Raw genomic sequence first — 22,119 nt, forward strand, 5'->3', positions numbered from 1 at the left:
AGGAGCTTAAAGATCATCTCGTCCCAACCCCCCCTGCCATGAATAGGGACACCTTCCATTAGACCAGGTGGCTCAAGGCCTTATCCAACCTGGTCTTCAATGCTGGCAGGGATCGGGCATCCACAACCTCACTGGGCAACCTGTTCTAGTGTCTAAACACCCTCACAGTAAAGAATTTCGTCCTAATATCGGACATAAATTTCCTCTCTTTGTTTGTACCCACAACAGACCATTTTGCTTTTCCGAGAGAGGAAAACTTTTACCTTTTGCTGTTACAGCTTTCTTTTCACTTCCCTTTCAGTTTTGAGTGTGGGTTTGTTTTTGGTTTTTTTTTGTTACTGTGTCAATGTTTTTGTTACTTTGTTGCTATGTTTAGCAGCTTCTTGATGTATTTGCTTCTAAAGTTATTTGTAAAGTCACATCCTCTTTTTTCTACTTAACGCTGTCAGAAAGTTTAGTGGGGCCTCTGTGGTGCTGTAGTTATCATGAGCAAAAGATTCATCTCTGCCTTCTGCCTGATAATCTGCAAAAAGCCTGTGTTAGGAAAAACTGCTCCATCATCTGCAAAAGCAGTCGCTCTTTCCTATCTACAGAACATTTATGGATTGCAGTATTGACAGGAAAGACAAGGAACTACTGGAGAGGGTCCAGTAATTGTTTTTATCCATCCAAAGATGATTAGAGATCTGGAACATCTCTCTTATGAGGAGAGACTGCAGGAGGGCCTGTTTAGTCTGGAGAAAACTGAGAAGGGATCTCATTAATGCATATAAGTAACTCAAAGGTGGGTGCCAAGAGGAGGGTGCCAGACTCTTTTTGGTGGTGCCCAGTGACAGAATGAGGAGCAATGGCCAAAACCCAAAGTGTAAGAACTTCTTTCTATTGAGGGTGGCAGAGCACTGGAACAGGCTGTCCAGGGAGGTGGTGGACTCTCCCTCTCTGGAGACATTTAGAGCCCATCTGGACACCTTCCTGTGTGACATGCTCTAGGGGGGTTGGACTAAATGATCTCCAGAGGTTCCCTTCCAATCCTGTCAGTTCTGTGCCTTACTGTGGTAACCCCGTTGTTCTGTTTCTCTGTGTTAGAAATATTTTGAGCCAATGTATTTGCAGTTCATCTGCTCACTGAGGTCACTGTGATTCATTCACTAGATTAATACTAAGTACACATTTCTATTTACAAAGCTGGGATCAAACATTTGCACTATCAAAAATGCATTTTTACATAGTGGCAGCAACTTGGTTTTTTATTTTAAAGGAAAAAAGATAGAGGAATTTTCTATTATAGGGAGAAGTGATACTTGTAGACACATCTCTGTAATATTATGAACAAGTAAAAATACACTTGATGTTCACTAGAATCTCTTATTTATAAAATTTAAAAACTGAAGAGAAATGGAGAAGAAACAAGTGCCTTGTTAAAAAGAAGGCAAGTATTGTGAAATAAGTTACTGATTTTTTTGAGCTTATCAGCCCTTCACTGGGTGTTTGGACTATAAAAACTATGACTGTACTGATCATGTTTTACAGTATCTTTGTAGTTTCCTGTTCTGTTCCTGTCTTATTGCTGTGTATGCTTTTGAAGCTACTTGTGTTTATGCCTGTTGAAGGTTGGGGAAATTGTGAGCATCTATGAACTGAAAGAGGGACTTTGCCAGCCAAATTGAAAAGCATATTTTTATCTTTCCTTGAATGCTGGAAATGAGCTTCTTTTTCTGAAGGTGCCAGTCAGGTTTGCCATTAGTTTCTGTCTGAAATCCCTGTTTGGCCCAGCCACACTTATCATTTCATCCTATTTAGCAGTTGTTCTACATGACCAAAAGAAGGCAGCCCTCTTTTCAGTTCTGGTCCTTATGCTTTTTCTGGAAGGCAAAGTGTGTACATGGCATTCCGAGCATCTTGAATGAGTTCAGTGGAAGGTCAGATGAACATCAGAGCTGGTGCAAAATAAAGAGAAGTAGTGTTGCTGAAAGCCAAGGGGCTGAGCAGGACCTCCCTCTTTTAGTGCCAGCAAATTATTAAGTGAATTTATCCATACTATGCAACTTCACCTCAGGTTTTCTCTCTGAATAATGAAAGGAAACCACTTGCAATTTCATAATTACCAGTTTTGAGTCAGTTCCATATGCAGTGATCTGTTCTCTGCTGGTGATCAGTGACCAGCAGATGAATTTAGGTGGTCCAGATGCTGTTGCAGTAGTCAGGAGCTGTTGAATGTGGCTCTGCACCAGTGTAAACATGAAGTGATATCCCTTCTATGCAGAAGCTCCTCTCTTAAAACATCTGCATTTTAAATTGTATTGCTTGAGAATATTTGTTTATTTTGTAGTGGAAGTGAGAAGGTCTGAACTAACTATAAGTTAGAGAAAATAAATCAATCAGATGTATGTTTTCCCTTATTTCTTAACAAGTTATGGGTGGCTTGTTCCCGTCTGACCATTTATATTCATATATTTATATGCTGGAAAATAAGTTTGCTCTTACTCTGTTAAGACTATTCTGACATATATTCTGTTAATTATTGTGCAAAGCACAGTTGCTTTAAGAAGTCTGTCTGCACATTCAGAAGTTTGAAGTATCTATCTGAGCTTATGATACAAAGAACACAAATGCTTGAGTGCCCTGTGTTTCCTCTGAAAATTTCTTTACCTCTCCAATTTCTCGTATTTTCCTGGTGCTATTTAAGAGCGGTACTCAGTCTTATGTTTAAGTAACAACTTTAGCAAGATTTTCATTGAAGTTGAAGTTTAAAACTGGTTTGTTAAGGAAGTAAGGTTGGAAGAGCTAATTAAAACATGGATTTACATGTTACTTTGCATACATTTACTTCTTGGAGGCTTTTTATAGACCCTAATACCTAGTAGAGCATTGTAGACTATGTAGCTGTTAAGAAATGAGGGCTTAATCTTCTGCTAACTAATCTAGGATTTGCCCTTGGTTTTGTAATTTTTAGAAGCCTTGTTTTGATGAGTAGTCACTACAGATTTTTTTTTCTTTTATGGAAGAAATTAACTCAGTGCAGCCACATTTCCTAGACTGTCCAGTAAAACTTTAAAAGTGAGTGGTGTGCTGTTGTTCAACTCCTGAATGCAAAGCTTGTCTTGGAGAAGTGTTTGAGATACCCAGTGAAAAGGGGCATAGTGTAACTGGGAAAGACCTCAGCCTGCTTCCAAGCTTTCTTTGTTTTGTGAGAATCTGAGCACTCTGAAGGTGACGTAGGTGTACTTGGTACAGATGTTTCTCCTTAAATTCTGTCATAGCAGATTTGATTTAGTGGTATTTTTCTTTTTTATTTTTTTTTCTTCTGAGTATAATTATAGCTTTGAGGGGTTCCTTGCTTCCTCTAATATTAAAGCTAGCCTGGACTTAATTTCCTTTTTCTGGAAACATGGGGTGGTGGTACAACTTTAATTGGTTTAATTTTGCTAACAACTCCTGCAGTTGTTTTTTAAAAAAAAGAAAGAGGGGGTGGAAAGGGTAGTGCATGGTTTTATTTTGATTGTTCGAATTCTCTGAGAGCTAAAAGTTGCAGTTGTGATTTCCCGCTGGGAGTTCGGGCCTCTGGTTCTTATCTCGAAGAGCAAAGATAGATCTTTTGTTCTCACAGTCTTTTGAAGGGGATTTTTCTTTATGATTCTTTGGAGGAGGAACAGAATTTGAATGTCTTAATTCAATACATATATTTTAATTGAATTCTGATTTTAAACCTTCCAACTCATTTGATGTCTGGTTTTTACTAGCATTTAGAAGTGTGTAATGCCTGTTTTGATGAGAGATTGTTGTACTTTGAGCATTAGATCTGTGTTGCCCCCCCTGCTGTAGCTCTAGTTCATCACTGGCACAGCCAAACAACACTCAGCTGTGTGGTGCCTTGTGTTCTTTGTGTTTTGCTAGTTAGATTACTGTAAATTTAGTTTTAAATTACACCTTTGTGTTTACCCTCATCTTTCTATGTGTAACTGAGTTGTGCATCAAATGTGGTCTTTTCTTCTGTAGTTATTTTCTTTGTACTGCTAGTTTTACATTGTCCTGTGGTTAACATTTTCATTTACCATTTTATGTGTTTATACCGTTATATTTATACTGCTTACATTTATAAAACTAGAAAACTTGACGTTTGTCTTCTGTTTTTGTCTTCAGAGCTTTAAAGAGCTCTTAAATCTTGAGTAGAATTTCAAGTTCTCTAATAAAAAGAAATGACATCGCATGCTTAAAATGGTAAAGAAAATAGTAACGTAAATTCTGAACTTGTTTAAAACAAACCAAATGAAAAGCCCTATGTTGTTGGTATTTATTGATGCTAAATGCAGCAATGTGCGTGTTTAGGAGGAGCATACACCTCTTTAGCTTATTTTCTCTGTGGTTGTGTTGACATACAAAGAATAGTCTGTTTGCAGGCAGCTCAGGCTTGGGCACACCCGGCTTCCCAAGGACATTTGACAGGCTTTGCTTCTTGACTGTGTCCTCATGGCAGATGAGGACACTGTAATCGTGGAATGTGGGAAGACAGCTTGGCTTTAGTGGTGGCTTTTGGTTAACAAATTAAATTGAGGCAGGATGAACAGCATGCAAAGTCTCCTTTTCTCTGGGATACGATGTGAAAACAACTGTGTTGAGATCAGATGAAGGCAATGAAGAAAGTGTGTTTAAATATAGTAATTGCAGTGATCTTCAGTGGTTGTTATTATTTTTAACTATACCTTTCACATATACTTGATAAATTGTTTAATCTTGTTTAAACTGCTGTCAAAGTAAATATCTGCAGACTTTTTTTTCCTTTTCCTTTTTTTTTTCTTTTTTTTTCTTGTAACCCTACAAGGTTATGAGTGGAGGTCCTGTTGGGTCCTGCAGATTATTGTAGTTTTTGATATGGCTTAGTATATTGATATGGCTTAGTATATTGTGTCTTAGATTGCAGTGGCTCTGTTGAACTCAGAAACTGGTAGTATTATATACACTAGCAGATGTAATTAACTGAAGAATATACTAAACCTATTTTTATTGTTGTATATGAGTTTTGAAAATGCTTCTTGAAATTTTAAACATTTATTGACTGCACAACATAGGTCTTGTGCATGTGCTTCGTGCCTATATCGGTAGTGATCAATATTTAATAATGTAAGGAAACGGGAACAATGTTAATCCTATTTTACAGCTGTGAAAATCATCACTGGAAGGCATTTTGTATATTGGGAATATAAATTCTTAAAAAAAAAATTGACCAATATAATGTTGAGTGTTCACCCATATGGCATATGCTATAGGAAGAGTATAGGAAGCAGACTTCACGTATTATGTGTTCTTAGCAGTTGGCAGTTGAAAGGTTTTGAATTCTGCATCCAGCCTGTCATGTTAAACAACTGGTGCAGGTGTAGGGGTACCACTCTGGAAAACTTTGAATTGCTTACTGTTGCCTGAATGGATTGTGGGAAGGACTGTGCTATACTTGCTGTATTATCGTTCTGGCATTCTTTCATAAACATCTTCCACTGTGACTAGGCAAAATATTGGCGCAGAGAAACTTATAGTTTTGATTCACTGTGAGTGCTAGAATATACTCTAATGAAAACTAAGTTTACAACTAAAGAATTTTATCAAGGATTAGGCTCTCTAGTTGGTGCTGTGCAAGGCAAACGGCATCTATTTCAAAGGCATTGAAGTTGAAATGGTTGAGCCTGAATTTGCAGGGGAGCAGGTTATAATGCTCAGATCAAGAGAGTACAGTGTAGCATGTTAATGTTAAGTGCTGTATGCAATTTACTTTTGCAGCATGGTTTAATGTACTCTGTCTCCCTGTGTGAATATAGGGACTCCTGTGCATGATACTCTCTTCTAATCCACCCTCCATCAGGTAGTGGAATGGGTCAGTTTTGTTGCAGCTTTGTCTGTGATACTGTTTTACATCGAAGTAAGACATGGTTTCCACATTATCTGTGAAAGACTACCTCCTGTTGAACTTGTTCCTCTACTGAAAAAATCCCTTTAGGCAGAAATTCTGTCTGGCCTGTAAATTTGCCATAGTTACAAATGAGCTTCACAAGTTGTGTGTAGGATTTTTGTGCTCTTTTCCTTACCTTACGTGCCAGCTTAAGAAACAAAACTATTAATTTTATTTATCTAATAGCTATTTCTTCTTTTTTTTTTTTTATAGATACTATGATCAACTGTGTTCAATTGAGCCAAAGTTTCCATTCTCTGAAAATCAGGTAAGAAGACTTACCAAACCTGTAAACTGAGTGGTGGCACCCACGATGTATGACTTCCAAGCCTGTACCTAATCTTCTACAGGGTACTTCTCTCAGACAAGGCATTTAATCTCTTTGAGCCTTATTTTCTTAATCTCTGGTTATTTTCTAGCTGGTGCTTGCATATAGTCTATACTGAAACTTCCCCTCTAGTGACCATAACTGCCTTTGTACAAGTTCAGAAACATTTTGGTTTTGGCTAGTGATCACTGTGGTTTAGGTCAGAAAGAGTTGTGCTGTGCTGATTCCTGTTTTTCTAGAAGTCTATTTCATACTATGTTCTAAAGGCTTTTTAAGACATAATTTCTATGGGATGGAATATGATCTTTGGTTTTTGAAGCACAGATGTTTCATTCACAACACCTAACAGAATAAGCCATGTAAGAGCTTAGCACTGTATTCCTGCCTCTGTATCTACAAATGACATAGTTTTTATATAGGTATGGTGTTCATTAGGGTTTAGGGTTTTTTTTTCTGCCACATTTTTTTAGAATCCTGAACCTACAGAGAAATTCAGCTGAACTTCTGCTTATTGAAGCCTTCCTCAGATGGAAACAAATAGATCTGTAGGCTCCTGTATTTTGGTGGAAAAAGGTGTGGGTTTTCTTTGGGTGTGTTTAGAAATATGACAGAATTTATATTTCTTTCTGCATTAAATCATATTTAAATGGTAATACTGTGATTAAAAGGAAAAATTTCTGTCTTACAGGTTATAAGTAAGGGAATCATTTTAATACTGTTCTAACTTCTACATGAGTTTTGTGTGTAGCTGCATTCACTTGTAGCCAAGAACAGCACTTTGATTTTCAGTGTGCAGATGTTTTGATATGATGATCTGCAAACCCTTCGGATAAGGAAAACTGGAGAACTTAGAGAGCAAGATCTGCCATATCTGTAAACTGTTCCATTCAAGGGAAGAAGTAGTCAGTAGAAGCAGCAATGAACAGCTTGGGACCAGAACTTCCTTTACTAGCATTGCTGCTAGAGGAAAATACATTATCAAACAGTACCCTGTAGCTTCTGAAATAATTCTCCCCAAGCACTTTAAACTGAGGATTTTTGCTGTCTTTTCTGGTTTGATACCAGTTGCCTACCTGTTGATCAGCTGAATAAGAAATCAAATTGTGGAACTTGAAAGCAGATTCTATTAAGCATTTGCATTGTCTGTGGAATATATGCTGGAAGTATAAATAATACACACTGTTTTATTCTCTTTCCCGAGGGCATTTCCTGATAATGCTGCTATTGAATTCACTTGTAACAATGAGTGGATTTTGGTATTACAAAACAGATCCAAATAGGCTAGTAATTTGGAACAGTGGAAAATGCCTGGTTGGGTAGTTTCCTTAAAACTGTGACTATACCAGACCGTCAGACTTACTGGGAAAGGAATGTCTTGGTTTGGAAACAAATTTATCTGTTGCTCAGAATGTGAACAGAGCTGAAAGATAATTCTGAGAATTTCTGTCTTGTCTACTTGAAATGTTTTGAGCAAACTAGCAGGAAGGAAAAAAGGTAGAATATTTATTTTTTTTAATAACTCTTCATTTTCTAAAACTTCCATAATGTTTGTAATGCCACAAGTGAATGAAAAGTTTTATGCAATTCGAATGTAAGGGCTAAGTACGTAAATTTGGGATATTTTAAGAAGATTTTGTATTTGATTTTAAAGATCTTTCTTTTTCTCAACTTTCAGGTCTGTGTAACATTTACCTGGAAAGATGCTTTTGATAAAGGATCACTTTTTGGAGGATCTGCCAAACTGGGTATGTGAATGTATCGAAAACTCAAGTATTAATGATACTAAACTTTTGAGAATATTTTTATACAGTTGAATTGGTAATAGTCTTTCTAGTATTTTCAACACAGCTTTTCAATGAATTCAACTATATTAGTAATGAATTAATCACTTCGACATTGGTAATGAACAAATAGGCACCATGCAAAGAATTATTATAAAATTGATATTAATATTAGATTCCCAGAGGCACAAAGAGATCTGCAGTCTGGTAGTAGTTGTACTGTCTCCTTCTCAGACTTTTTCTGGGAACAACCCCAATGGATATTAATCGTGTTAACATTAAGATTCAGTAGTAAGTTTTTGGTAATCCAGCTTTTACTGGTCTAAATTAGTAAGATCATTATGAAATGTGATTGTGAGTGAGTGAGTCCCCTCCAGAAGGGGAGTGTTGGTAACTGGCTTCAGTAACTGAGCCTTGATACCACATTTTGTTTAAGAGAATAGAATGATTTGCCCATGTTCTGAAATTATTCTTCTATCACTTCTTTTAAAAGTATTTTCATACAGATTTGAAAACTTGGAAAGAAAAAAAAATTGTATTTGTTTCCTGCAAACTTAAGGGGTTTGATTTGTTTTAGTCATATAGGGGCAATTCTGCACTGCAAATTCAGGATCATTAAATGGATTTGGGACACTTGCCAATAGAGAAGTAAGAATGAATAATTTTGAATTAAATGAGGAGCTGTTCAGTCATGGGTCATCATTCTTTAGTATTTCTATTTATGCCTAAGTGTTGATCCTGACTAACATTACAAGATGAGCAGTGCAATTTTGAAGCTCTAGACAAAGCCTGAAAAAAATGCTAGAGTGCTTACTCTGTTTTTATTTTTAAAGTTCTTGCATCCTTTCTATAGTTCTCTGTTAACAACCACTGAAAGTTTTTGCAGTTTTCTATGTTCTGCATTCACCTCCTGAAGCTGTGCTTATGTGAACTGTACGAGCATCAATACACCACGTTTGTATGCATACACAAGTCTTGGCTTTCTTTTCTAACTGTTCTAAGAAGCCCTTCGGGATAATTGGAGACCTTCATGAAGATGATGTGGGTTTTTTCTCAGAGTTTGGTTCATCCTGTCTTCTTTGGGGCTAACATTTAATGAGGATGGAACCTGTTTCATAGTAAAGTTCAGAATATTTAGTTATGACTTAAACGTAGTTTGTGAATCACCAGAGATTTATAATAATTGTGAGGAAAAAAATCAGTAATCATAATGGTGATGATTCTCAGGATACTCTGAGAATTTGAATAAATATGATGTCACAGCATCTTGAGAAAGCTTGCTTGTCTGAAGGTTAATTATATGCTAGTCTAAATAATCTGTGAGGCAGATGGCCAGAGATTTATGTAGCAGTCCATGTGAAATACCAAAGAAATTCTTGACTGAGCTGTGAGTAATCCTCAGGTAACAGGCAGTGGAATAAATTTTATTTTGAAACTTTAAAGCAGATCTTAGTGGAAAGACATTAACAAAAGAAGTCTTTTACTATATATCTTTACAGTGATGTATCACAGTTTATCCAGATGCTATTATCAGGATTAACTACGCCATGTGTATATCTCTATTTCAGATCAGAATTAGCAGTGAAGTTTCCCAGTGTAAAGCAAAGTTTTCAGTTACTGAGGGAGCAAAATTCCTCTTGACTTCTAAGAGGAGGTGGGCCTGTCTTCAGGTAGAAATTCAGTGTAAAACTCATGTGACTTCCATGGGAACAAGATGCAGGGATGTGACTTGAGAGTTCTGGCTCTTGCTGTGGTGGTGAACTCTTTGCTTCCCACCTTCCCCTGAATCCCAAGTCTGTATCACAGTGGTAGCTGACACTACCTGACACTGGCAGCTGATACTGTGACTGCTTGGGAAGTGACTGAGTTCACAGCATGGCATGTAATCTGAAATATGTTGACAAAGTTAATAGGTAGTGCTATAAACAGATGAGTCTGTGGAATATCTGTACTGGTAAACAGCTGTTCTCACTGTAGTAAATCACACTTGAGGTGCAGTCCAGAGTATGAAGTAATTCTGCATTTAAGGTAATTTTGCACTTCAGAAACTTTAAAGCCATATTTTCTTTCCTTTTTTGTGATTTTTTTAGTCTTTTCAATGTTGTTTAAGTTTACAAGATCTTATTTTTAGAAAAATTCTGGAAAATAAACTTCAGAAGAGACATAGCTAGATAAGTGACTGTTATCTTCATGAGATACAGTGACTGTGCAACTCCACTCAGGGAAACAAAATGGGAAAAATGGCATGTCAGATTTATGCCTGCTTGTCTGAGAGTTGAGTGCAGGTCAGGGAGCTCTAACAGAGAAACTTCAGAGATGTGTTAAATGAATCTGTACCTGTATAAAGAGGCTGGATGTTAGTGAAATTAAACAAATGTGCATCTTTAGTGCGTTCATGTTTTAAGGATAACTGTACCTGGCTCTGTGAAACTGAAAATTCAGTAGTTGTCTCTTCTGTATTCTCCAAGAGTAATGTCTACACTTTATAACACCAGTAGGAGACTAATAACTGCAGCACTTGGTTTTTCCAGCACTTGCATATGGCAAATAAACTTTTTAAAGCAATTAATGTCTTCAAAATGGCTCCTGTTCAGGTATTTCTGGTTCTAGAAGTGTGGGCTCCATCCTCTGGGGCTATGAAGTACTGCAGGAGTTGCATCCGGACAGGCTACACTGCTGTCTAGTGAGCTCAAGTTTTAGTTAAGTAAATCCTTAAGTGTTTCAGTACATGCATAATGAAGATATTTTTCAGAATTTTCAGTCTAAAACAATAGCTTTGAGAATGAAAAATTCCCTATATTTCAATAGCTAAGAAGACAGACCATGTAAAAGTTTTTGTAATTGGACAGCTATTACAAAGTGATTAATGTGTGGAAGTTCATATTTCAGATTATCTCTCAGTAATGCTTCAAGAACCAAAAAGCTGCACTGTACTTATAAAGACTCGAAAATTATTTTGTGTGGAATTTCATGCTACTGCTTTCATGCTTTAGGCCACTTTCTGTAGTTCCTCACATGGAAACATTTTGTGGAAGTACTAAATTAGCCTATGTAAAGCCTTCAGAATGAAGATGACTTTGACTTTAAAAGTTCAGTATGATTGGGGTTTTGTTAGTTTGTTTTTGCTTGAAACTGTTGATACCTTTACAGATAATAGTAGTGTTGGCCTCAGCTGTAGGATGCTGGAGAACTGAAATTATTTTTTTTACAGTTGGGGTAATTGTCTGTCTTGATTGCAGCTCTGGCAAGTTTGGGATATGAGAAGACCTGCGTTTTGTTCAACTGTGGAGCACTGGCAAGCCAGATTGCAGCAGAACAGAATCTGGATAACGATGAAGGACTAAAAGCTGCAGCTAAGCACTATCAGGTAGAGAGGCTCCCTGCTTCTGCTTGTGAATTCACAACTAGTAATCTTAGAACATCAAATAAGTATCTCTCAATTTTAAAACTATATATACACATGCACAAATATATATATATATATATATCTGTATGTATTTTCCTGCTCTTAATTGCAAAGATGGACTGGTTATGTACCTGGTCTTGTCTCATATTTTTTTACCAGATTTGGAGCATATAATTCTCTACGGTTCCCCATACTCCTTCCCTCAAGCATGTTGGTTAACCAATAACCTTCAGCTTAAGATTTAATAATTTTAGCTAGTATAAGTTCTAGTTTTAACAAGTTATACAGTAATAATCTCTTCTTTATGGAATGCATTAGAATTTCCATGGTTTTATGCCGTTAGGTGTAATCAATATACCTTTATTTATACCCTGTCAGGATAAGTGTCTCAGTGCAAGTGGCTCCAAGAACAAGAGGTCACCAGGAGCTATTTTTAGTGGCTAAAAAATAAATGGGAGACCATATACCAAAGACTTTTTTTTTGTATTTTTATACGTATTATATTTGTAAGAGAGAAAATCTGAAAAAAAAAAGAATGGTAATGTATTATTTTATTTTACTTAGTTTGCGAGCGGTGCTTTTCAACACATTAAAGACACAGTTTTGTCAGCCTTGAATCGAGAACCTACAGTGGACATCTCTCCAGACACAGTTGGGACTCTCAGTCTTATTATGTTGGCTCAAGCCCAAGAAGTCTTTTTTTTGAAAGCAACAAGAGGTATATTTTAATTTTTTGATTGTCTATTTAAGTTCACGTTACAACTTCCGCTATTAAGAGTGTGTAAAGGGCCTTTCTGAAGTTTTTATTTTTGCCTTTACGGATTCTCCCCTTGCTCCTTGCAGGTCATGAAACACGAATAACAGATATTTCTTAAGAATTTTTCTAAGGTTCACCTGACAATGCAGTTGTCTCATCTGCCTTTTTATGTCCAAAACCATTAGTCTTCATCTTTACAGAGGATTTTGCTGGATTATATTTTTTCCATTCCCCTCTTGAGAACAAAAGAAATTGTCTTAAAGAAGTAAGAGTACTAGAAATGATGCATAAGGGGTCTTGCAAGTACTCCCCATCTCATCTGGGGAGTGATTTCATGAGAATTTAGAAAGGAATGACTGTGCTAGGAAACAAAGGAAATTTCCTAGGAGTTTGAGGGAAACAAATTCTGTTTGTTTGCTCCTACTTTTAATGGGGGAACTCTTTGACCAAGTCTAACTTTTAGAATGCCCAGTTTATCCTGGAAAGGGAAATTCTGCAAGCAGAACAAAAAATTATTTCCCTAATTGTTAAAGATTGATTGTGAAATACTCATTCAGAGTCTGGATATTTTAATACAACTATTAGAGAACTTATGCTTCAAAGAATTTTCCTGTGAAACAGTACTATCTTTGATACAAGATCTCTTGCTGCTTTTCTCTCTCTATTTAGAAGAAGTTGTGCATCTAGAATGTACAGATATGTAAAAGTAGAACTAAGGACATAGAGGTTATATGTAATTGCCCACAAATGGCTCTCTCTCTCCCCACATCATTTGGAATACAGTGGAGGAAGACATGAGTTATTTTAACTGGGATGTTTCTTTTTTTCGTGGGGAAGATCTCTGAAAATTCTTGTAGCCTTACCGGCTTTAGAGAATCTCAACAAGAAACTGTTGTCCTTCAGCAAAATGATAAATTACGTCTATGTTCTTTATCATGTTGCTGGAGGTATTTTAGTCTCTGCTCTGAAATAAATTTGTATAACAAATGTCTGAAACTTTTCCTTCAGGACAGAGCAGATGCTTCCCTCATTTTGCATGACAAATAGATTTTTCTGTCACCTTCTTGATTTCTTCTTTTCCAAAATGTGAAAAAGACAAAGCAAGTCTAATCCAAACGCCAGATGTGCCTGGTGAACTGAAGATTTTTGTGATTACTCCTAAGACCACAAGTCTGGCAGTGCTTGAAGGACAGAAAGGTTAATAATCATCTGACTATGAAGGCTGTAGATTTTGCCAGATTTAAAGGTTCTTTTTCCTGGGGGAGAAAGACATTTTGGGAAGAATTGTGTTTGACAACTTGATTACCTTCAAAAACCTATTTTTTAAGTGGAAATCCTTCGAAGTTTGATCTCAAAACTGAAATTTAGTTTCTTGCTGCATTGACTATTTATCTTACTTGGAATGGTATTTCTGATAGAACTGAATTTATTTACAAGTTGAAAGAAAAAAGATGTGTTTGGCAAACGCTAAATTGGTCAGTCAAATCTAACTCCCCTACATAACTACAGATAGGGGTTTTTTTTATTTCTGAGCCTTTCTTAATATTTTCTTTAAATGTCTTTAAGTCTGCACATGTTTGCTGTTCTGTCTCAAGGCTTGTGTTGTAGCTGCAATATTTTAAAGATACATGAGTAAAAACTAAAGTGAAAAGTTGGATAGTTTTTTCCTTTCTGATGGTGAAAGATATGTTTTGAGCTGTCTGCGTGGACAAATGAATCTCCTCTAACATTTCCTTTGTTAATGGAAATGTAGTTAGTGTGCCGGTATTTTTTCCTTTTTTTTTTAATACACAAACTGTATGAAGGAAGATGCAACTACTGCACACTTGGTGGAGCTAGAAGGGCAGGTTTCTTAGATTTTGTGTAAATTTTTTGTAGATTTTAGATTTTTTGGTTTTATTAAATATTTAGTGCACCAGGCAGAAACATTCTAGCAAAGAAGTAAGTTGGTAGATCTCATGAGATCCTTTGTCGTAGTTTGTCATCTAAACCCTCTTCACAGTGAAAAGATCTTTCTGGCGTACCTTAAACATACTTACTTCATAGAAGGTAAATATATTACATCATAGTTTGTGCCTGAAACATTGTAAATAGATGTGTGAATATGCTGGTATGAACAGACTATTTAGGAATTATTTTGATTTAATTTTGGCAGACTAATTTCTGCAAAATTCCTAATCTCCCCTTATGTCCCCACTTATGCTTGTCAATCTGTCAGTACCTAAGAATGACCTGAGTCAGAGGATGCTTGTTTGTGAGGGCAGCTGTTAAGAGTGGACGGCCTGTGTTTGCACTGATTGCCTGCCTTCTTTTGGAAGGTTGAATTGCTAGTGCAGGCCAGAGGTTACCTTCATCTCCTTTATAAGAGGACCTATCTCCTGTATGAAAAAGAAGATAATGATTGTTGCAGAATGTTCCTATTTTAACAGTTTGGGCTTCAGGAACAGAGTGAGGATGTGAGGCAGGGAATACCACTGCTGCTAGGCACATGCAGCTCTGATGTGAAGTAATTGTGTTTTATGTCTAGGAATGGTGTTTCTATATTTGCTGTAAGCTAACAGTGATGTGGACTGCAATGGAAAGGACTGGTCCCTTCTCATCTTGTTGTAGTTTTTGCGAGTCCTGACATAGAGTTGGGTTAGGAACAGATCCTACTGAAAATAAGCTGTGTTTTGCTTGCTAGATTTCAGGTAAATTCTTTGACTATGGCTGCACAAGTGCTTGTCCCGGCACAAGGAAGGGCTTGGAACAAGCTGCCAGAGTTCAGAGTGGGATTGTTGTATCTTTTATTGGCAGCTTGCATTGGTGTGAGGTGAAGCATCTCTCTTAATTCTGCATAAATGCCAGCAGCTGGTACAACTGACTGAACCTTCAGTGTCATGATTGAAGTAGAAATTCTGGAAACTGCTGCTGGATGTCAAGAGAGAAGACTGGGATCCCATCTTTGAGTTATAATGTAAAGCTGTACCCTTAAAATGCAGTTGTTGCTGTTTGAAGATGAACTAGGCACCTGTTCAGTTGTAAAAACTGATGATAATCTTATTTTTTCTTTGTTTTTTCTCCTTCTCCCCTCAGATAAAATGAAAGATGGTATCATAGCTAAACTAGCAAATCAAGCTGCAGACTACTATGGTGATGCTTACAAACAGTGTCAGTATAAAGATACTTTGCCCAAGGTTAGTAACTCATGGAAATAATGTGGGACCTGTTGTTACTGTGAATAACTTATTGTTTACAATATACTTGATGAAATACACTTAAAATATATCCTCAAGAAGAGCTGACATATTGCTACATTTAAGGAAAATGAAACTGTAATTTGAAAAAACTGAAAAATCTAGGCGGTAAAAGGTAGTGTGTTTTTTAAAATAAGTAAAATCTTATTACATGAAGTGTGTTTATTTGTAACACATTTCATTAAAGTGAACTTGAAATGTTTATGGTGTTATTTAGGGATGCGTTCGTAGAACTTAATGCCTTACTAAATCTGTTTTCAAACTAACACTTTCTTTTGAGGCTTAATTGGCTTTTAGTCTCAATGTTTTTGTGTGAAATTTGCTCTCATGTTGAGTCTAGCATGAATACAGTGGTGCTGTTCACTTACCTGCCAGTGAAAAACATGACTGGAAGTCTGTGTCCTCTGTCCTTCTGCCTGCCTCCTCTTCTTTCTCCACCCCAAACCAATCTTGATACTTGTAAATTATCCCATTTAGTCTTGACTGTTTGAATGCTGTTGGTTTTGGAAGAGGTAGAAAGATCTCTTTTTCATGCTCTTAGAATATTTCACACTTAGGTATTATGTTTATGATGATTTCTGAGAGGCAGTGAGGTCACTGCTTTATCTTTTGTTGTTGTGTACCTTTCTAAGCAGTAGATGTGCTCCCTGTTCCAGTTGCAAAATAATCTCTCAACTGATTATTTCAAAGAATATAATAAGGTTTGCTGGTTAATACCAGCTCTGAGAACAGTTAATGTTTAGGAGTGTGACATAGAGGTTGATTTGGTGTGTCGAACTCCAGTTGCAAGGCCTCCCAGACAGCTTTCTCTTCGAAATTTAGACTTTTTTAATTTTATTTTTTTTTTATCTCTGGGGGAGAACATCACTCTGTTTTTCCAGTGCTCCTTGATTTAAGAAACAAAACAGTAAGGCAAAATCCTTGATCTAAGACCATGTCCCTACTGTGAACTGCAGCATAATGTTTTCTTCATGTCTTTGTTGATACTCCTGCAAAGATAAGTGCATTTATATAGAAGTCTAAAAATGACTTTTAAATTGCCTTCCATGTCAGTTGTTATTGGTCCTCTGTAATTGTTCTTTCCTTTCATAACTGTAGAGTTACTTTCTCGATAAGGCCTGCTGCTGTATTAAGTGTAATTACTTTTTTTGATTAAAAAGAAATCAAAAAAACCAGAGGACCTATCTTTCCACTCACCTCTATTTCTTAAGAGCACTGTCTTGACTTTGTCTTGGGGTTATTTGGGTGTTTTCTTGCAGCTGTCCTTTCTAATACATGCATGCATTTCTAATCTCTGAAGTAAATGTTGTGACTTCATGGCTTGAATTTAAATTGTATTTCATCTACAATAAAGGACAGTAAGAATTTTACAATAGTGGATTAAAAAAAGTATTCAATCCATGCAAAGTCACATGGTCTCTGACATTTACCTCTAATGTTTTAACCTATCTAAACCATTAATTGGGTGATTCTAATTTCCTTTTCTTCTTCCTTTTTCTTCCTGCATCCCATGTTGTCTGTGGTGGTTAATGTGGTTGGACTTTCCCCTGGTCAGTATTTTTATTTCCAGGAGGTGTTTCCTGTTCTGGCTGCAAAGCACTGCATTATGCAGGCCAATGCAGAGTATCATCAATCTATTCTGGCAAAGCAGCAGAAGAAATTTGGTGAAGAAATTGGGAGGTTACAGGTGAGTAACTCACTTTCTTCTCTGAAAAATATGGAAAAGCTTCAAATCCTGAAAAGCTAACTCAGAGTTCTAAAATCCAATTAACTAAGAATGAAAGATATTCAGAAGTTGCAGAGCATGTTTATCACATGAATCAAATTATTAGCAGCTGCATAGAGGAGAGGTATCTCTGTAGCTTTTATAAAGATGTATTTTAATGATTTTTGGACAGTCACGGGTTTGGAATGTCCTGCCCAAGCCCGGAGAAACCATGCCCTGATCTCAACAAACCTGTGCAGAAGACCTTTTGTGCTTTATCTCCCCCTCTGTGTTACCTGTTCCCCTCATGTAATTGTAAATTGTAAAGCTATAGATTTAACAAGTCAAGCACTATCAGACTGTCCGTGACATCAATGGATCCTTGTCTGGACTCTAGATGGAAGTTTTTTCCCAGTCTCTGTCAACCCAAGGCTTTTGTTTAAACCTAGCAATTTTCTTTTTCTCATATCCAAATTTTTGGAATCCAACATGAATGTAAATTCTTTCAAATTAAAAAGTATGTATAGAGTCATAGAATATGCTGAGTTGGAAGGGACTCATCAGGATCATCAGTTGGCCCTCCTTTGTACACTCTCTAATAGTGTAATATCTTTTTTATATATGCTTTAATGCTGTTTGTTCTCCTCTCATTTTGTTTCTGGCAAATGCTAGTTAGGCTGTAGCATTGTATCAAACTAAAAGTACTGTTATGTGGCCTATGGCACAATGGAAAGTGTCAAAAAATCTCAGCAAACTTCAAATACACCTCACTTCTAATGTAGGTCAAGTTCCACTTCACAATCCCAAGAAGTCTGACTTTTTGAATTGTGAGTTTATGCAAATGTCAACTGAATTGCTTCTTAGTATTTTGGTTTTGCACATTCACAACACAAATGTGAATAAATTGTATGTAGGAAAACTGGATTGGCTGAGCAGACAGGAACGAAGAGACAGCAGACCTTCTGTAGCTTCTGAGCTCAGTGTAGTGGCAGATGTGAAAAGCAGGATTCTGGCCTCTTCATTTGTGGATGTGACCAAGGGTTGAGAAGCAATTTGCAGTCCCTGCGGAAGCAAGCGAGGGTTTTATGAAACAACATGGAAATGACATGATGACATTTGGGTTTTTTGGTGAATAGGTGTTTGAGATATTATTGCCTCTAACTCAGGAGCACTTATTTTGGGTTTTGGGGAGTCGCAGTGAGGCTACTGTGAGCTATTAATTTGGTTGTTTTTTATTTGTTTGTTTTTTCCTGATGAGATGATATTTTAATGAGTAAAATATTTTTACTTTTTGATACGTAAGAGGAGAGAATATTTTCTTAAGGGAATAATAGTATTGATCGTACATGTTGATAGTAGTTACTTGGCTAACTGGGAAGCTCATCTGTTTTCCTAAGTATATATGAAAGGGAGAAAGAAACGTTATTATTTTTACTGTATTTTAATTTTTTTTTTTTAGCATGCAGCAGACTTGGTGAAAACAGTGGCATCTCGCTATGATGAATATATAAATGTTAAAGATCTGGTTGACAAGATCAACCGTGCTCTTGCAGCTGCCAAAAAAGACAATGACTTCATTTACCATGACCGGGTTCCTGACCTGAAAGATTTGGAGTCCATTGGAAAAGCTAGTCTTGTGAAGTCTACTCCAGTTGTTGTACCCCTCAGTCAGAAATTCACTGGTAAGTGAAGTGTGTGGACTGCTTGGGTGTATTCATGCTTAATTAGATATTGCTACTTTTGTCCTGTGTTTGGTCCAGCCACCTGTGAGAGTCTGTTCTTTTCTGCTGAATTATGAGAAAACAAGCACTGATAACGAGAACATCATCCTAGAAGGAAGCATCTTGTATAAACTGAAATTAATTGGGGCCCCACTATTGGCTGACAGCCCTCCAAGGGCATTTGAAGGAGAAAGTGAAGAGGAGGAGGATGAAGTAAGCCCCCAGACTTGTTTAGGAAAGACCCCCTGAAGATGTAGCAGGCAGGCATGGGGAAATTCCAATGTACACGCGTGTACACAGAAGAGATACCACTTACATAACGGAGAAGGACCAAAGGCCTCTAGCTGGGCGATGCTGGCCACACTTGCTCAGGTGGATGTTACAGGTTAATTGTATAAAAAAGCAGATAGCTCTTGCTGGGAGTGAAATCAAGCTTCACATGGAGGACAACATTGCCTTTTGTGAGGACGGCCGCTATCTTGTGAGGCTGCCGACACTCGGAGGATGCAGCTTCTGCTATGGGGAATTCTAGGCTTCAGGGGTCAGGAAGACAACCTCCTAAGTAACACCTGAGTGAGTGGGCAGTTGTACTGAGGGCTTGTTTCTCTCCTCTTTCCCTCCGGTTCTCATTTTGTTGGCCACTTCTTTGTAATAAATAGTTTTGTTTGAGCTTTCAACAGTGTACTGGTTTCAGTTTCAGCATTCTCCTGGCTACAATGGGTTGTTACCTTGTGAAACACGTGGCCACCAAAGTTCATGTGTCACGCAAAAAAATAAACATTTAATTTTTGAATTGTATTATGTGTTCAGCAGTGTTGTTGAAGCTGCTGTTTGTCTTCTTCAGTTTCTTGTTGTTGTTCTTGATGATAAATGTAATAAAGCACAGGTTGAAAATTACCTGAAATGTACAATTCTCTTAAAGATATTTCTCAGATTTTCTCAGCAGTTGTATTTTCTATATTAAACCAAACTTTTTAATTTCAGAAGGAACAGTATCAGTATTAACTAACCTAGTTGCTGGTCTTCTGTAAAGTTGAAAAATTTCAGTTTGACTGGGCAGCAGAGTTGTGGAAAAAATGATTCTTCCCTTTCTCATCTTCTTCCTTTAAAGAAACAAAATTAGAAATAAAGCCTTAAGGAAAATCTGACTTGCAATCCTACAACTGATTTAAATATATTACCTTTAAATTATTTCTAATGCAAATTCAGTTTTAAAAATTGAAATCTAAAGACCTGTAGAAATAGATTTTTGTTTTTAAGACAAAAAGTGGGGAGTGGGGAAGAGTATCTTAAACTGTTTAGGTCAGTAGTACAACCTGTACAAAAGAGCTGTGAAGATGTTTGCGTCCTTTTACTTTCACAGTGGAGCTTGTGTAATTTATACTACTTTAATTGCAGACCTGTTTGAGAAGATGGTTCCATTGCAAGTGCAGCAATCTGTGAGTGTTTATAACCAGAGGAAGGCAGATCTGGTAAACAGGTCAATAGCCCAGATGAGAGAAGCCACAAATCTGGCAAATGGGTAAGTATGGCCTCTTGTTAAATTTCTCAAGAGGAGTCATGGAGCAGCTTATATGCACTGGTTGCCTTGCAGCCTGCAGGTACCCAGATTACAGCAGTGGGTTTTTTTCATTATTTTGTGGTAGACTGGCCAACTTAAAAAATAGAAGTGGTATTTAGAACTACTTTTCTGTACCTGTTAAAATTGAAAGCTTATTAAAGTAGCATTTATTGTTCTTCAATATTTCCTCATTTTTTAGGAGTCCAACATTTGCATAGAAAAAGTTCCAGTACCATTAATCTAGAATGATTTTCATATTCCAATGGTCAACTTGTATCAATTGTGTTGTATCAGTTACTGAATAAATTAAGTTTTTCCCCCCCAAAATTTTGTTCTTTAAAAAAAATAAACATTAAAAAATTATCTCAAGCTGATAGATAGGAATGTAACTCAAGGAAGTTGTTTCTTTTATCTACCAGACAGTTACTACTTAAAATGTTTGCCATATTAAGTGCTAAAAGACTAGGATTTCTTAAGTTTTTTAAGAGCTTTGAAACATATATTTAGTGAGGTGTACGCTAGTAATAACTGTAGTGTTTTCAGTTTGAAATTTCAGCCTAAAAGTACATTACACTCTGTTTCCATTATAATTGACTGTGTGATTGATTGTTTGGATAGCAGTGTGGTTGTCAGGATAAAACTACAATTTCTTTATTTAACATGTTGACTTTTTCAGTGTGTTGGCTTCCCTCAATCTTCCTGCTGCTATCGAAGATGTGTCTGGTGATACTGTTCCTCAGTCTATTTTGAACAAGTCTAAGTCTGTGATTGAACAGGGAGGAATTCAGACTATTGATCAGCTGATCAAAGATCTGCCCGAACTGCTGCAAAGGAACAAAGAAATTTTAGATGAAGTAAGCACTTGATCTTGAAAAACATCACCTCTGAATGTTTTTCTTTAAATGATAATAGAAAAAAATACACAATAGTGTTGTGTACTTGTTAATAGTACTTTAAAAATATGCTATTTTAGTGTTCAGTCCATACAAAAACTGTGCTGTCACATGTGGATGTTTCCTTACAAGTATTTTGCTTTTAAAATTGTTGTGGGGGAGGGGGAAAGCATTGGGAAAGCATTCTAAAGAAATTTGGGTGATTTTTGTGCCTTTCATACCTGCTTTTTATTTGTTAAATTAAATTTATAAAGAATTTATAAATTTATAAAGCATTTTTTTGTTTTCTACACTAGCTGCATATTTTGAAGCTGTTTCATGTTTAAAACTGCGTATAATGCTTGTAACATTTTACTCTTGTAGTCTTTGAGATTATTGGATGAAGAAGAAACTACAGACAATGACCTGCGAACAAAATTCAAGGAGCGCTGGCAGAGAACACCATCCAATGAACTCTATAAATCTTTAAGGGCAGGTAAAGTTCATGTTTCATGCTTTGGGGTTTTGGGGATCCTCTAAAGGTGTCTATAGTGTAAATTAAAGTAGTTTTCAATGCTCTGGTAATAAGGTTATGCCAAAATATTCTTATTGCAGTCTGTGCCATTATTTGGAGTTGAGAGATGTGATAGCAGTGCATTTGGTGCTGCTTTTTCACCCTTGGCATGTACATGCATGCTTAAAGTTTCAGAAAGCATATGTAGTAAAAAATGACTGTCCTAAGGATCTGATTGCAGTTACCTCTTAAATACCTCTTAAATAAATTTTTCTTTGTATATTAACATTTTTTTTTTTT

The 22,119-nt window shown here is 36.6% G+C and overlaps 1 protein-coding gene across 2 annotated transcripts in view; it reads left to right on the forward strand.

Annotated features, from left to right (window-relative positions):
* The window catches only part of PDCD6IP (programmed cell death 6 interacting protein), a 31,659-nt gene that overhangs the window by 713 nt on the left and 8,827 nt on the right, over positions 1 to 22,119 (forward strand). Inside the window, exons 2-11 of one of the 2 annotated variants that reach the window (XM_064669465.1) lie at positions 6,152 to 6,206; positions 7,942 to 8,011; positions 11,287 to 11,414; positions 12,018 to 12,171; positions 15,286 to 15,386; positions 17,002 to 17,133; positions 18,611 to 18,833; positions 20,271 to 20,394; positions 21,110 to 21,287; positions 21,690 to 21,801. In XM_064669465.1, the coding sequence (XP_064525535.1) occupies positions 6,152 to 6,206; positions 7,942 to 8,011; positions 11,287 to 11,414; positions 12,018 to 12,171; positions 15,286 to 15,386; positions 17,002 to 17,133; positions 18,611 to 18,833; positions 20,271 to 20,394; positions 21,110 to 21,287; positions 21,690 to 21,801 (1,277 nt within the window). The remainder of the gene's footprint in view (positions 1 to 6,151; positions 6,207 to 7,941; positions 8,012 to 11,286; positions 11,415 to 12,017; positions 12,172 to 15,285; positions 15,387 to 17,001; positions 17,134 to 18,610; positions 18,834 to 20,270; positions 20,395 to 21,109; positions 21,288 to 21,689; positions 21,802 to 22,119) is intronic. The other variant, XM_064669466.1, reaches the window with a different exon arrangement.

This window comes from Pseudopipra pipra, chromosome 1, assembly GCF_036250125.1.
Source record: "Pseudopipra pipra isolate bDixPip1 chromosome 1, bDixPip1.hap1, whole genome shotgun sequence".
Taxonomy (NCBI): Eukaryota; Metazoa; Chordata; class Aves; order Passeriformes; family Pipridae; genus Pseudopipra; species Pseudopipra pipra.